General features: G+C 43.6%; 1 protein-coding gene across 2 annotated transcripts in view; it reads left to right on the top strand.

The window, feature by feature from the left end:
* Window positions 1-3,689: 3,689 nt before the first annotated feature.
* LOC129817182 (sphingosine-1-phosphate transporter MFSD2B-like) overlaps window positions 3,690-14,288 on the top strand; it is a 42,408-nt gene continuing 31,809 nt past the window's right edge. Inside the window, exons 1-5 of one of the 2 annotated variants that reach the window (XM_055872174.1) lie at window positions 3,690-3,903; window positions 6,659-6,823; window positions 7,386-7,712; window positions 12,458-12,583; window positions 12,726-12,850. In XM_055872174.1, the coding sequence (XP_055728149.1) occupies window positions 7,626-7,712; window positions 12,458-12,583; window positions 12,726-12,850 (338 nt within the window). In that variant the 5' untranslated portion in view covers window positions 3,690-3,903; window positions 6,659-6,823; window positions 7,386-7,625. Of the gene's footprint in view, window positions 3,904-3,929; window positions 4,478-6,658; window positions 6,824-7,385; window positions 7,713-12,457; window positions 12,584-12,725; window positions 12,851-14,288 lie in introns of those variants that run through there. The other variant, XM_055872175.1, reaches the window with a different exon arrangement.

Below are 14,288 nucleotides of genomic sequence, written 5' to 3'. Positions count from 1 at the left end.
ACATCCGCAGAGTACGACCCTGCCTCACACAGGAAGCGGCGCAGGTCCTAATCCAGGCACTTGTCATCTCCCGTCTGGATTACTGCAACTCGCTGTTGGCTGGGCTCCCTGCCTGTGCCATTAAACCCCTACAACTCATCCAGAACGCCGCAGCCCATCTGGTGTTCAACCTTCCCAAGTTCTCTCACGTCACCCCGCTCCTCCGCCCTCTCCACTGGCTTCCAGTTGAAGCTCGCATCCGCTACAAGACCATGGTGCTTGCCTACGGAGCTGTGAGGGGAACGGCACCTCAGTACCTTCAGGCTCTGATCAGGCCCTACACCCAAACAAGGGCACTGCGTTCATCCACCTCTGGCCTGCTCGCCTCCCTACCACTGAGGAAGTACAGTTCCCGCTCAGCCCAGTCAAAACTGTTCGCTGCTCTGGCACCCCAATGGTGGAACAAACTCCCTCACGACGCCAGGACAGCGGAGTCAATCACCACCTTCCGGAGACACCTGAAACCCCACCTCTTCAAGGAATACCTAGGATAGGATAAAGCAATCCTTCTGCCCCCCCCCCCCCCTTAAAAGATTTAGATGCACTATTGTAAAGTGGCTGTTCCACTGGATGTCATAAGGTGAATGCACCAATTTGTAAGTCGCTCTGGATAAGAGCGTCTGCTAAATGACTTAAATGTAAATGTAAATGTAACCAATAAAATACAGTGGGTGATCCGCCCAGTTCTAACTAGGCTACTTAGACAAAGTTTTCCTACGGGTAATGTATGCCCATGGGCGACTTGGCTTTGTACCCCCTTTTCCCACCAACAAACAAACAGTCATACACCATAACAATACATACTCACTTAATAATGGAAAAATGTGACATGTAGGTGCAAAAACAAAAAAGAGATAACTCAATCCAGAGGGAGAGAGAGAGGGAGGGAGGGAGATAGAGAGAGAGAGAGAGAGAGACAGAGAGAAAGAGAGAGAGGTAAAAGAGAGTTTGGGAAAACAACTGACTGGGTTTTTAAACCAAGGGAAAGGGGATGTGATTGGATAAGGGAAAAGGAGCAGGTGTCTTCAGTGGCGACTGATTGGCGACTGATGAGTGACACCTGTGACTAAGGCAGAAGGAGAGAAAACAAATACATACAGGATACCTATATCTGTAACAACTACACATACAGAACTTACATCAAAGACATTTATGCCAATCTTTCCTGGTTGAATGTTGTCAAGAGATGAATGGATTCTCTTTTAGTTTTTATGAGAAGTATTACTGTCATGAAAATTCCTTATTGTCTGCATAATCAAATAACATTCAGCTGGAAAATAGTTGTATAATGGTAAATAATGTAAATAATGGTTACTTCTCAGAAAGTATTGAGCTTTTAAGAGGAATAAATCAAGGCTGTCCGTTGTCTCCATATCTATTTATTATGGCCATTAAAATGCTAGCTATTAAAATGAGATCCAACAAGAACATCAAGGGGTTAGAATTCCAGGGGATAAAAACAAAACTGTTAATGTACAGTCGTGGCCAAAAGTTTTGAGAATGACACAAATATTAATTTCCACAAAGTTTGCTGCTTTCAGTGTCTTTATATATTTTTGTCAGATGTTACTATGGAAATCTGAAGTATAATTACAAGCATTTCATAAGTGTCAAAGGCTTTTATTGACAATTACATGAAGTTGATGCAAAGAGTCAATATTTGCAGTGTTGACCCTTATTTTTCAAGACCTCTGCAATCCGCCCTGGCATGCTGTCAATTAACTTCTGGGCCACTTCCTGACTGATGGCAGCCCATTCTTGCATAATCAATGCTTGGAGTTTGTCAGAATTTGTGGGGTTTTGTTTATCAACCCGCCTCTTGAGGATTGACCAGAAGTTCTCAATGGGATTAAGGTCTGGGGAGTTTCCTGGCCATGGACCCAAAATATCGAATTTTTGTTCCCCGAGCCACTTAGTTATCACTTTTGCCTTATTGCAAGGTGCTATATCATGCTGGAAAAGGCATTGTTCGTCACCAAACTGTTCCTGGATGGTTGGGAGAAGTTGCTCTTGGGGGATGTGTTGGTACCATTCTTTATTCATGGCTGTGTTCTTAGGCAAAATTGTGAGTGAGCCCACTCCCTTGGCTGAGAAGCAACCCCACACATTAATGGTCTCAGGATGCTTTACTGTTGGCATGACACAGGACTGATGGTAGCGCTCACCTTGTCTTCTCCGGACAAGCTTTTTTTCTGGATGCCCCAAACATTTGGAAAGGGGATTCATCCGAGAAAATGACTTTATCCCAGTCCTCAGCAGTCCAATCGCTGTACCGTTTGCAGAATATCAGTCTGTCCCTGATGTTTTTCCTGGAGAGGAGTGGCTTTTTTGCTGCCCTTCTTGACACCAGGCCATCCTCCAAAAGTCTTCGCCTCACTGTGCGTGCAGATGCACTCACACCTGCCTGCTGCCATTCCTGAGCAAGCTCTGTACTGGTGGTGCCTCGATCCCGTGGTTTGACGCCTTGTTGTGAAAGAAGGGATGCAGCGAAGAGGAGAAGAGACAGGTCCTGTCAAGTCCTGAGACAAGTCCTGTGATGCTTGTGGAGCCCAAACCGTTTGGACACTACAGAGGTTTTTGTGAGAAGACCGATTTTCGGGATGTCTCCTGGTCTCACAAAAAACCCAGTATCTCTGCCACGTTCCACTGCAGTCTTGGAAAGGATGAGGTCGATTGAGATGCAGCCCATGAAAAAAAGTAGTTTAAAAATGTGGATTTTGATGGGGATTTGTTTATTATTTATTACTGCAGCCCTCATCCTCCACATACAACACCCCCAAAGCACAAACAACCCTGGGCCGCTCGTCTTTTCAGTTCGCTGCAGCTAGCGACTAGAACAAGCTGCAACAAACACACAAACTGGACAGTTTTATCTCCATGTCTTCATTCAAAGACTCAATGATGGACTCTGACAGTTGTGGCTGCTTCATGTGATGCATTGTTGTCTCTACCTTCTTGCCCTTTGTGCTGTTGCCTGTGCCCAATAATGTTTGTACCATGTGTTTGCTGCTGTCATGTTGTTGTTTGAGTTTGAGTTTATTTTTACAGGGACAGTGCACAATGTTGTCATGTTGTGATGCTACCATGCTGTGTTGCTGCCATGCTATGTTGTTGTCTTAGGTCTCTATGTAGTGTTTTTGTAATGAGGTGTAAATTCGCTGCAGGTGTTTATTTCACCTAGGACTGAAGGCTAGAACTGGTTCTCACAAACGAGCTGGGAAAAGGCTTAGTAGAGTCAAAATGAACAATAATTCACAAAGGCACAAACAGAATGAACTGAACTATATAAGGAGCTGATGAGACCAGGTGAGTAACTAACACTGTTGAAATCAATGAACAAAAATGAGAGACAGGACTACGTTCAAGAACACAACGAAACAGAACACAAGGTTGACTAAGAAAACAAATTCAGAACCTTACAGTTGTGGTGTCTCTCTTGTCTTGATGTGTGTTTTGTCCTATATATATATATATATATATATATATATATATATATATATATATATATATATATATATATATATATATATATATATATATATATATATATATATATATATATATTAATCCCAGCCCCCGTCCCCGCAGGAGGCCTTTAGCCTTTAGCTAGGCCGTCATTGTAAATAAGAATTTGTTCTTATCTGACTTGCCTAGTTAAATAAAGGTGAAATAAAAATAAAAATAAAATGCATTACGCTAATTGGATTTCCAAGGGGCGCGGGCATTGCTGTAGAGGGTTTCAATGCCATTGTCTTCGATATTTAAAGCCACACGGAGGGAACACGAGACATAAGAAAGAGCAGGACACAAGGAGAGTCGATGTGAAAGCTACTGCACAGCTGGAAAACCCAGAGAACTAGACAGGTATTTTCTTTAGGCTACCATGGGTCTGCCAGGCAGACAGCCAGCGGGGTCCTGTTGTAAAAGGGGACACATTTCCCATCCGCGACATATTTAATAGCACTACGCGTGCCTGCAATTACCTGACTTTAAGTCCCATTTTATATTTTCCAAACTGTCTTTTTACCTGATCCGCTACAGAAATGTTATTTGCACATTCCTCTTCACGCGTTATTTAGCATTATCGGAAACATATACGGAGTAATGCGTTCATATGCTTGATTTCCCGATGCTGATATATTTTAGAGGCAGTAATTCTGCTGGCAAGAGCGGACTGAATGTTTGGAACGTGTGAGGAAATCTTAAGGGTTTGGCTGGGTTCTCATTTTAAGTTATCTGTGGCCCGGTTGCTGGCAACGTATCTGAGAGAATGCAGGTTAGTATCTGAGAGAATGCAGGTTAGTTGACTGCTCGGCGGTTAGCGGTTTGACGCCTTGTTGTGAGAGAAGGGATGCAGCGAAGAGGAGAGAGGAGAAGAGAAACGACCGGTCTTCCGTGGGACAGGTTGTGCGCTGAATGAATCGTAGAACAAACACTCGTGAGTTAGATTAACCCTTTCACAATATAAAAAGCATTGGATATATTAGAACACAAGATTTTAAAACTGGTTGGTATGGGATTGTTCTAACTATGCACCTGTCAATTGCCTATTTGGTGACAATCATAATAGTTTATAATTAAACGTGCCCAGATTTAGGCCTATAACCTGTATAAAGTGTGTGTCTGTGTGTCACGTCTCTGGTGTGTTTGTGCGTGCAATTTAAACCTACATCGCAGCCACGTAGGCTGAGAGAGAGAGAACGAGAAGTCTGATGATACCATCGTTTTTTCTCAGATCTCATAATTGTGACCTCTGCAGACTAATGCAGACACCTTTTTGCTCAAATCTGTAGACTGAAATTAAAACTTGTTTTAAACATACTGTCGCCTGTAGGCTGAAGTTCCACTGCCTCAAAATGTAAGGTCAAATAATGTGTATTGATCATCTTAAGTGCATAATTTTTCACGGTGGCTGATAATTAGAAATATGTCCAAACAACCTCTGCTTCGTTATATAGGCCTACCTACAGTACGAGTCAAAAGTTTGGACACACTTGCTCATTCCAGGGTTTTTCTTTATTTTACTATTTTCTGCATTCTGCAAAACTATGAAATAACACATATGGAATCATGTAGTAACCAAAAAAAGTGTTAAACAAATCTAAATATATTTTATATTTGAGATTCTTCAAACTAGCGACCCTTTGGCTTGATGACAGCTTTTCACACTCTTGGCATTTTCTCAACCAGCTTCATGAAGTAGTCACCTGGAATGCATTTCAATTAACAGGTGTGCCTTGTTAAAAGTTAATTTGTGGAAGTTCTTTCCTTCTTAATGCATTTGAGCCAATCAGTTGTGTTGTGACAAGGTAGAGGTGGTATACCGAAGATAGCCCTATTTGGTAAAAGACCAAGTCCATATTATGTCAAGAACAGCTCAATTAAGCAAAGAGAAACGATGGTCCATTACTACTTTAAGACATGAAGGTAATTCAATGCGGAACATTTCAAGAACTTTGAAAGTTTCTTCAAGTGCAGTCGCGAAAACCATCAATCGCTGTGATGAAACTGGCTCTCATGTGGAATACCACAGTAAAGGAAGACCCAGAGTTACCTCTGCTGCAGAGGATAAGTTCATTAGAGTTGCCATCCTCAGAAATCTGCAATTAACTACACCTCACATTGCAGCCCAAATAAACGCTTCACAGAGTTCAAGTAACAGACACATCTCAACATCAACTGTTCAGAGGAGGCTGCGTGAATCAGGCCTTCATGTTCGAATTGCTGCAAAGAAACCACTACTAAAGGACACCAATAATAAGAAGAGACTTGCTTGGGCCAAGAAACACGTGCAATAGACATTAGACTGGTGGAAATCTGTCCATTAGTCTGATGAGTCCAAATTTGAGATTTTTGGTTCCAACCTGCCGTGTCTTTGTGAGACGCAGACTAGGTGAACTTATGATTTCCGCATGTGTGGTTCCCACCGTGAAGCAGGGAGGAGGAGGTGTGATGGTGTGGGAGTCCTTTGCTGGTGACACTGTCAGTGATTTTTTTTTTAATTCAAGGCACACTTAATTAACCAGCATGGCTGCCACAGCATTCTACAGCGATACGCCATTCTATCTGGCTTGCGCTTAGTGGGACTATCATTTTTTTTTCAACAAGACAATGACACATCCAGGCTGTGTAAGGGCTATTTGACCAAGAAAGAGAGTGATGGAGTGCTGTATCAGATGACCTGGCCTCCACAATCACCCGACCTCAACCCAATTGAGATGGTTTGGGATGAGTTGGACCGCAGAGTGATGGAAAAGCAGCCAACAAGTGCTCAGCATATGTGGGAACTCCTTCAAGACTGTTGGAAAAGCATTCCAGGTGACTACCTCATGAAGCTGGTTGAGAGAATGCCAAGAGTGTGGAAAGCTGCCATCAAGGCAAAGGGTGGCTTCTTTGAAAAATCTAAAATAGAAAGTATATTTTGATTTGTTTAACACTTTATTGGTTACTACATGATACCAAATGTGTTATTTGATAGTTTTGATGTCTTCATTATTATTCTACGATGTAGAAAATATTGAGAATAAAGAAAAACCCTTGAATGAGTAGGTGGTACTGTATGTTATTATAACCCTGTAATGACTATAATGTCAATGTTATTATCTGTTGACCACTGGAGGCGCATGTCCTTGTGAATGAAGTGGAACAGCACTGTCTGTCAAACACCGCAGTCTCCTTCTGCTCTCCTGCTGGAATCTGCCTGCGTGTGACTCTCTCCCTGTATCTCTCTGAGCCTGCCGTCCACTGAGTGCCTCTACTCTTCTCTTGTCTCAGCATCACTCAGGTAAAGCCAATACGGCCTTCTCTTTCTATTATTGCGTTCTTGCTTGTTGTTTACATGGGATGTGACTGAGATAATGACAGAGCTTTGAGGTTGTAAGGGATGTGTTCACTTATGGCAAAACTGCTATGATATAGTAAGAAATTATTGTTTGTTATATGTGTTGGTTAGATTCTGTAGATTCCGTTTGTGGCGGCACCATTTCACCACGTCAAATTCCTGGTACATGCAAATGTATTTGGCGAATAAAGGTGATTCTGATTCTGAGATAGCCTCACTCGTAAACAAAAATACAGAACATTTGCAATCTTATTTCCATGTGTTTTGCCTCCCAATATAGGGTGTCACGCTTTCTTTATCCTCTTTTAATAATGATACATGGAGACATCGCATCTCTTAAGTAGATGTATTAATAGGATGTGGCGTTGCTGGCTAACGTAAATGCATGTGAAATAGAGATCAGGGTGATAAATAGGGGAGATATGAGTGTGAAGGGGATGGTTATGTGTGTGTTTACAGTATGTGTGGAACTGTCTGCCTAACTGCCCTTCCCTCTCTGGCTCAGTTCCAGCCCCTGAGCACTGAACACAGGGCAGCATGTGAGTGGCGGCAGAGTTGAGCAGCCTCACGTCCTCCTGACACACACAGGAACACCAGCTCATCCCCGGCCGTCACTTAGAGCCACACACACACACACATACGTACACTCACACTCAGACACACACCACACACAGACGCACACACTTTCCGACTCAGAGAGACACACATTCACTCACATTCACATACAAACGCTCAGGAGCCAGCCATGGCGAAGGGAGAGAGGGTACCCGATACCCCAGCAGGCAAACTCTTCAAGCCCCCAGAGCCAGCTTTCAACAAGCCCCCCCACCAGGTAGGGAAACACTGCTTTTATTTTGTGAATCAGTTGGTTAGTTTACCCCTGGACTGACATCTCAGGGACATTCGTGTTCCTTTGGTTTGGGTTTCTGTCATGCTGTTATACCATGCCTGGATTTTTGAGAGATTGAGGGCAGGGAGTTAGTTAATTACATTGAACATCAGTTGGATTGTGATAATACTACTTACAGCTTAGGACCAGAATTAGAGGACGTTTCTCTCTCTGTTGGATGGATGATATTGGTGTAAGCTCACCCTGAGTGCTTTTGGGTACCAGTAAGACGGCCTGAATGTCAGAAAGAGACATTCCTGTGAAAGAATGCACTGTGTGTGTGTGTGTGCCAGTGAAAATATGTGAAGCCGTGTACTCGTGTGAGTAAATGGAATGCTTACTTATTGATGGTATTCCAGCACACATGCCCAGGGGCGCAAGGCAATGACAAACGAGGAGCCAAACCTTTATTTTACTATACCACTAGTTCGTTATAATGCAGATGTAGCCTATTGTGTTTCATTATACCTCCAGTGCATTGATGCAGACAAAAAATAAGTACTCTACATCGTCTTCTATGTTTAGATTCACACGGGCTCATTCACTGCTGGTAATTCAATATTGTCTGGCTGTTCTTATTGCTCCGCAATGGGTTTAATGCTGTCCTAATTCAGTGTGTAGCCATTGAAGAAAAGTGATGTAATATTCACATCGTTTTTCTGAAAGAATGGATGCAGCGTGACCTTGAGCTGTGTGTGTTTGTGTGTGTGTGAGTGTGGAGGAGCTGTGTGTGTACAGCATGGCCCTTATGATTGATATGTGTGTGACCTGGGTGAATTATACATGGTAAAGCAGCTAAAGCAGAGGCTGAAACATAGGAGACTAAAGCCCCTAATGCAGGGTTCCCCAAATGGTGGCCCCCGCGGGTGTTTTTTAAAATTGTTGGACATAAAAGACTGTACAAACACCAGGAAATGAGCACCAAGTGATTATAATTTTGGAAATCTGTTCCCAGGTATTCCCACACATAATAGAGAGATATGTAATCGTATATACAAATGTTAGCAAGTTTTGAAATGATTGTTTTAGTCAAATATTATATCTGTTTGGGCTTCTTGCGGTCAATTTGCAGTTAAACAAATTATTTGTAATTATTTCTAGTTGATGATCCCTGCCCTAACGAGTCACCTGTCACAGTGAGTCCCTCAGCTTCAGCCAGGTCCCCTCACACACACACACACACACACACACACACACACACACACACACACACACACACACACACACACACACACACACACACACACACACACACACACACACACACACACACACACACACACACACACACACACACACACACACACACACACACAAACCATAAAATCTGCCTTTTAAGTCTGATGTCAAATTGTATTCTACTGCCTGTAAACCTTTATGTAAAGCTCTAAACCAGCTTTATTTCTTTATACAACCAGCTTTATCTATCACACGCATACAGTACACACACTCAATCTGTGAATGCTGACAGAAGTGGGAAAAGCAATCAAACATATTCACTATTCCCTACTCATCCTCTGTGTGCGTCACAGTCAGCTAATAACTAAGATCCTCTTTAAAAACATAAAGGCACGTAGCCAGAGTCGCTTTTTCCCCACTTCATCATCATTAACAAAGCCATTTACTTTGGGAATTTGCCCCATTTTCCCAGGGCCACAGTTTGCTGATGGTCTGTTCTCTCTGAGGTGCTTTTGTGTGTGTGTGTGTGTGTGTGTGTGTGTGTGTGTGTGTGTGTGTGTGTGTGTGTGTGTGTGTGTGTGTGTGTGTGTGTGTGTGTGTGTGTGTGTGTGTGTGTGTGTGTGTGTGTGTGTGTGTGTGTGTGTGTGTGTGTGTGTGTGTGTGTGCGCGTGCGTGCAGTTATAGGAAGCTAGATAACGTGGGTCCAGACAGGGGAGGGATATCCTGTTTACGTCTGCAGTGATAAGAGCTCAGTAAATAAGACTGTAGTCAGACTCTCTCTCTCTCTGTGTCTATGTGTGTATAGGTAGAGCTAGGCAAGCGCCACTAATGAATGCTATCAGGCCCTGACTATCTGGTATGAAGTTAAGACAGATAAATCCTTGTCTGATGACCTGTGGACTATTTAACTGTCTTGTACAAAGAGAGAGCCTAAAACGATATGACCTCTTTACAGTACACTCTTAGAAAAAAAGGTGCTAGCGACAACCAAAAAGGGTTCTTTGGCTGTCCCCATTGGAGAACCGTTTGAAGAACCCCATTTGGTTCCAGGTAGAACCCTTTTAGGTTCCATGTAGAACCCTTTCCACAGAGGGTCCTACATGGAACCCTAAACAGTTTTACCTGGAACAAAAAAATGGTTCTACTTGGAACCAAAAAGGGTCATCCTATAGGGATAGCCGCAGAACCCTTTTGGAACCCTTTTTTCCAAGAGTGTAGCTCTCTTTTCTGGTTTAACCCCCTCAGTGTGGAGTATGTTATGCGGATACAAACAGTGACGGCGAGTCCAACTACATAGCTGTATTGCAGATGACGGTTAACGTCATAGATACACTTGATGTTGAACCAAGACATCACTGATCTGGCACAGACCATTGGGATATTAAGACCCTGCATCAGTAAACCAGTATTTTCCGTAGGAACCAACGACTTGTCTTGTCTTCCCATTTAGAGCTAACTGCAGTGAGGATGAGTGGAGGGAGTAGAGACTAAGTAGAGACTGAGAGAATAATTACACAGCCCCCTTCTAGAAGTATCATTCTAGAAACCATCAATGTTTTCTTGAGGAGAAGAAAGAGAAAGATAAATTAAAGTCAGACAGATAATGACAGTGTGTTGAAGGGCTTTGGACTCGGTGGTTGGTCTGTAGTTGTTTTGGTGATATCTTTCTTTCATAAAGCCTGAAAGGCCTATAGCTGTGGGCGGCGAGGTAACGCGCCCATAACTGTAATGTATGGAAACAACAATGTTTAGAGAGAGAGAGTGTGGAGAGAGATGGGGGAAGAGAAAAAAGAAAGGAGGAAGAGAAAAAAGAAAGGAGAGAGAGAGGGAGAGTGTAGAGAGAGAGAGAGAGAGAGAGAGAGAGAGAGAGAGAGAGAGAGAGAGAGAGAGAGAGAGAGAGAGAGAGAGAGAGAGAGAGAGAGAGAGAGAGAGAGAGAGACTGTATATAGACATAATATGACTTTTGGAACTTTTGTGAGTGTAATGTTTACAGTTAAGTTTTTATTGTTTATTTTACTTTGGTTAATTTTCTATTTCACTTGCTTTGGCAATGTTACAATATGTTTTCCATGCCAATAAAGCCCTTAGATTGAAATTGAATTGAGAGAGAGCGAGAGAAAGAAAGATAAATATATATACTGTATATACATATAGAGAGAGAGAGAGACAGAAGGTAAGACATTTAATCAGAAGCTGCTGTATTTTGGTCCGTGCCATGTGTGTTTCCGTGTCTGTCTCTGAGATGTTCATAACAGTCGTAAATATTGGGCATTCCAGGAGCCTGGTGTTTTTTCTGCTATTTCATGTGTAAGGATGGAAACATCTCTGATCATCCCCTGATCATAAGTGTTAGGGTTAGTTGATAGTTAGTCGAAATGTTGTTGACCGTTATTAAACATCTACTGAACATCTACAGACCATCTACTTGGGACTATCCAGATAAAGTATTACCCTTCTATCTCATGGATAGTGCTTGACTAAACAATGTCGCCAGTCATATTTGGACATATATTTCATATACTATTTGGACAAGGAAGTTAGTCATGGTCTATGACATAAGGTCATACGTCTGTATCGACTGTCATCTGAATGGCGCTCAGGGATGTCTCTGACATCACAGTGGACAATATATTTCTGAAATTAGAATTCTAAAGATGGGAATTCTATCTCCAGTTCTGTGGTTCTGAATTTTTTGGGGACGTCATAAATCCAGCGTCCTGCTGTCACAGACTCATTCTGCTACAAAATCTGTATTCCTTATCCACAAAGATAGCTGTAACGGTAGTCCTCCTCCTCTTCAACCGAAAAGGAGGAGTAGTGATGGAACCAAGGCGCAGCGGGTTGTGAACACATAATTTATTTAAAGACAAGACGAAAAAACACGAACTTCACTATAACTAACAAAACAACAAACGGAGTAGACAGACCTGGACGACGAACTTACATTGAACACGAAGAACGCACGAACAGGGAAAATAGACTACACAAAATGACGATGTACAAAAACAAACCGAACAGTCCCGTATGGTGCGACAAACACTGACACAGGAGACAACCACCCGCAACGAACACTGTGAAACAACCTACCTAAATATGACTCTCAATTAGAGGAACGCCAAACACCTGCCTCTAATTAAGAGCCATACCAGGCAACCCTTAAACCAACATAGAAACACAAAACATAGAATGCCCACCCAAACTCACGTCCTGACCAACTAACACATACAACAAACTAACAGAAATAGGTCAGGAACGTGACAATAGCTTCCATCTTCAGATTTGTTTCCTGCTTGTATCTTATCTGAGGCTAATATTTAGGCTACATAGCCATGGCTAACAAACATAATTATTGTCTTTACGCGGTAAAGAAAGGCAGAGTAGTCAACTGTATCTCATAGGCTTTGCATATCATTTATTTGACTTTTTCTCGGATAATGCACTTCATGAAATGTGTGAGTGATAGGCCTAACTGACTTGTAACTCTCAGATATTTTTCGGCCCATCCGTAGACTGTGCTGGACCAGAGGCTGTCTTTCTGCAGTAAACTGTGTTTCGCCATCGGAGGAGCGCCCAATCAGGTGGCCGGCAGCGCTACGGCGTTCTTCCTCCAGATCTACCTGCTCGATGTCGCCCAGGTAACACATCTGTGTGTGTCCCTCTCTTTATCTCTTCCTATTTTTTTTCTCTATCTCTCTCACTCTCTCTCCCTCTTTTTCCTTCTTTCCCTCCTTTCCCTTCTCTCGGTGTCTTCTAACTCCTGTGTTAACTCCTCCTCAGATCAACCCTTTCCAGGCCTCCATGGTTCTGTTCATAGGGAAGGCGTGGGGAGCCATGACCGACCCTGTTGTCGGCTTCTTCATCACCAAGAGCAGGTGGACCAGGATAGGCAGACTCATGCCCTGGTGAGACCATACACACATCACTCACTGATTGCACAGAGTGCACACACCTGGTTTCCCAAGGGAAAAAACAGCAGAGCAGCTCCATAGGACCACAGTGCTTAGTGTTTACATACACTCTGAGAACTGCTAGACTTCACATTTGGACTCTATGGAATTATACTGAAGCTTTTCTCCGTGGCCGATGTGAGTCAAAGTTTTAAACATTTTAACACTCGCAAGGCCGCCGGGCCAGACGGAATACCAGGGCACGTTCTCAATGCATGCCCAGACCAGCTGGCAAGTGTCTTCACTGACATGTTCAATCTCTTCTCGTCCCAGTATGTAATCCCAACATGTTTCAAACTGACCACCATTGTCCCTGTTCCAAAGAGCTCCAAGGTAACCTGCCTAAATTACTACAGCCATGTAGCACTCACATCTGAAATGAAGTGCTTTGAAAGGCTGGTCATGACACACACCAACACCACCATCACCGGACATCCTGGACCCACTCCAATTCGTATACTGACCAACAGATCCACAGAGGACACAATATCAATTGCACTTCACACACTGCCCTCTCCCACCTGGACAAGAAGGGAAATAACTATGTGAGATTTCTGTCCATAGACTACAGCTCAGCGTTCAACACCATAGTCCCCCCTCCAAGCTCCTCACCAAGCTGGGGACCCTGGGACTGAACACCTCCCTCTGTAACTGGATCCTGGGTAGGCAACAACCCCTCCGCCACACCGTCCCTCATGTTGTGTGCTTAGTCCCCTCCTGTACTCCCTGTTCACTCACGAGTGCGTGGCCACGCACGACTCCAACACCATCATCAAGTCCGACGACGACACGACGGTGGCAGGGCTGTTCATCTGCGGCAATGAGACAGCCTACTGGGTGGAGGTCATAAACTTGGCAGTGTTGTGCCATGACAACAACCTTTTCCTCAATGTCAGTAAGACCAAAGACCTGATTGTGGACTACAGTAGAAAGAGGGGAGCGCACTCCCCCCATCCATATCGACAAGGCTGTAGTGGAGCCGGTCGAGAGCTTCACTTTCCTTGGTATCCATTTCACTAAGGACTTTACATGGTCAACTCACACCCGCACAGTCGTGAAGAGGGCATGAAAGCGCTTCTTCCCCCTCAGGGGGATCCTCAAAACGTTCTACAGCTGCACCATCGAGAGCATCTTGACTGGCTGCATCACCACTTGGTATAGCAAATACGCCACCCTTGACCACAAAACGCTACAGAGGGTGGTGTAGACAGCTCAGTACATCACTGGGGCCGAGCTCCCTGCCATCCTTGACCTCAGGTGGTGTCAAAGGAAGGCCTAAAAAAATTGACAAAGACTCCCCAGACTATCTGCACTGACCCTATCGTACACCGGCTTTGCACACTCACAATACTATACAGTATATACACACTACATACACACTCACACACACTAC

Source organism: Salvelinus fontinalis, chromosome 20, assembly GCF_029448725.1.
Source record: "Salvelinus fontinalis isolate EN_2023a chromosome 20, ASM2944872v1, whole genome shotgun sequence".
Lineage (NCBI taxonomy): Eukaryota > Metazoa > Chordata > Actinopteri > Salmoniformes > Salmonidae > Salvelinus > Salvelinus fontinalis.
Note: the sequence above shows the minus strand (reverse complement) of the source record. Positions and strands in the feature narration are given on the sequence as shown.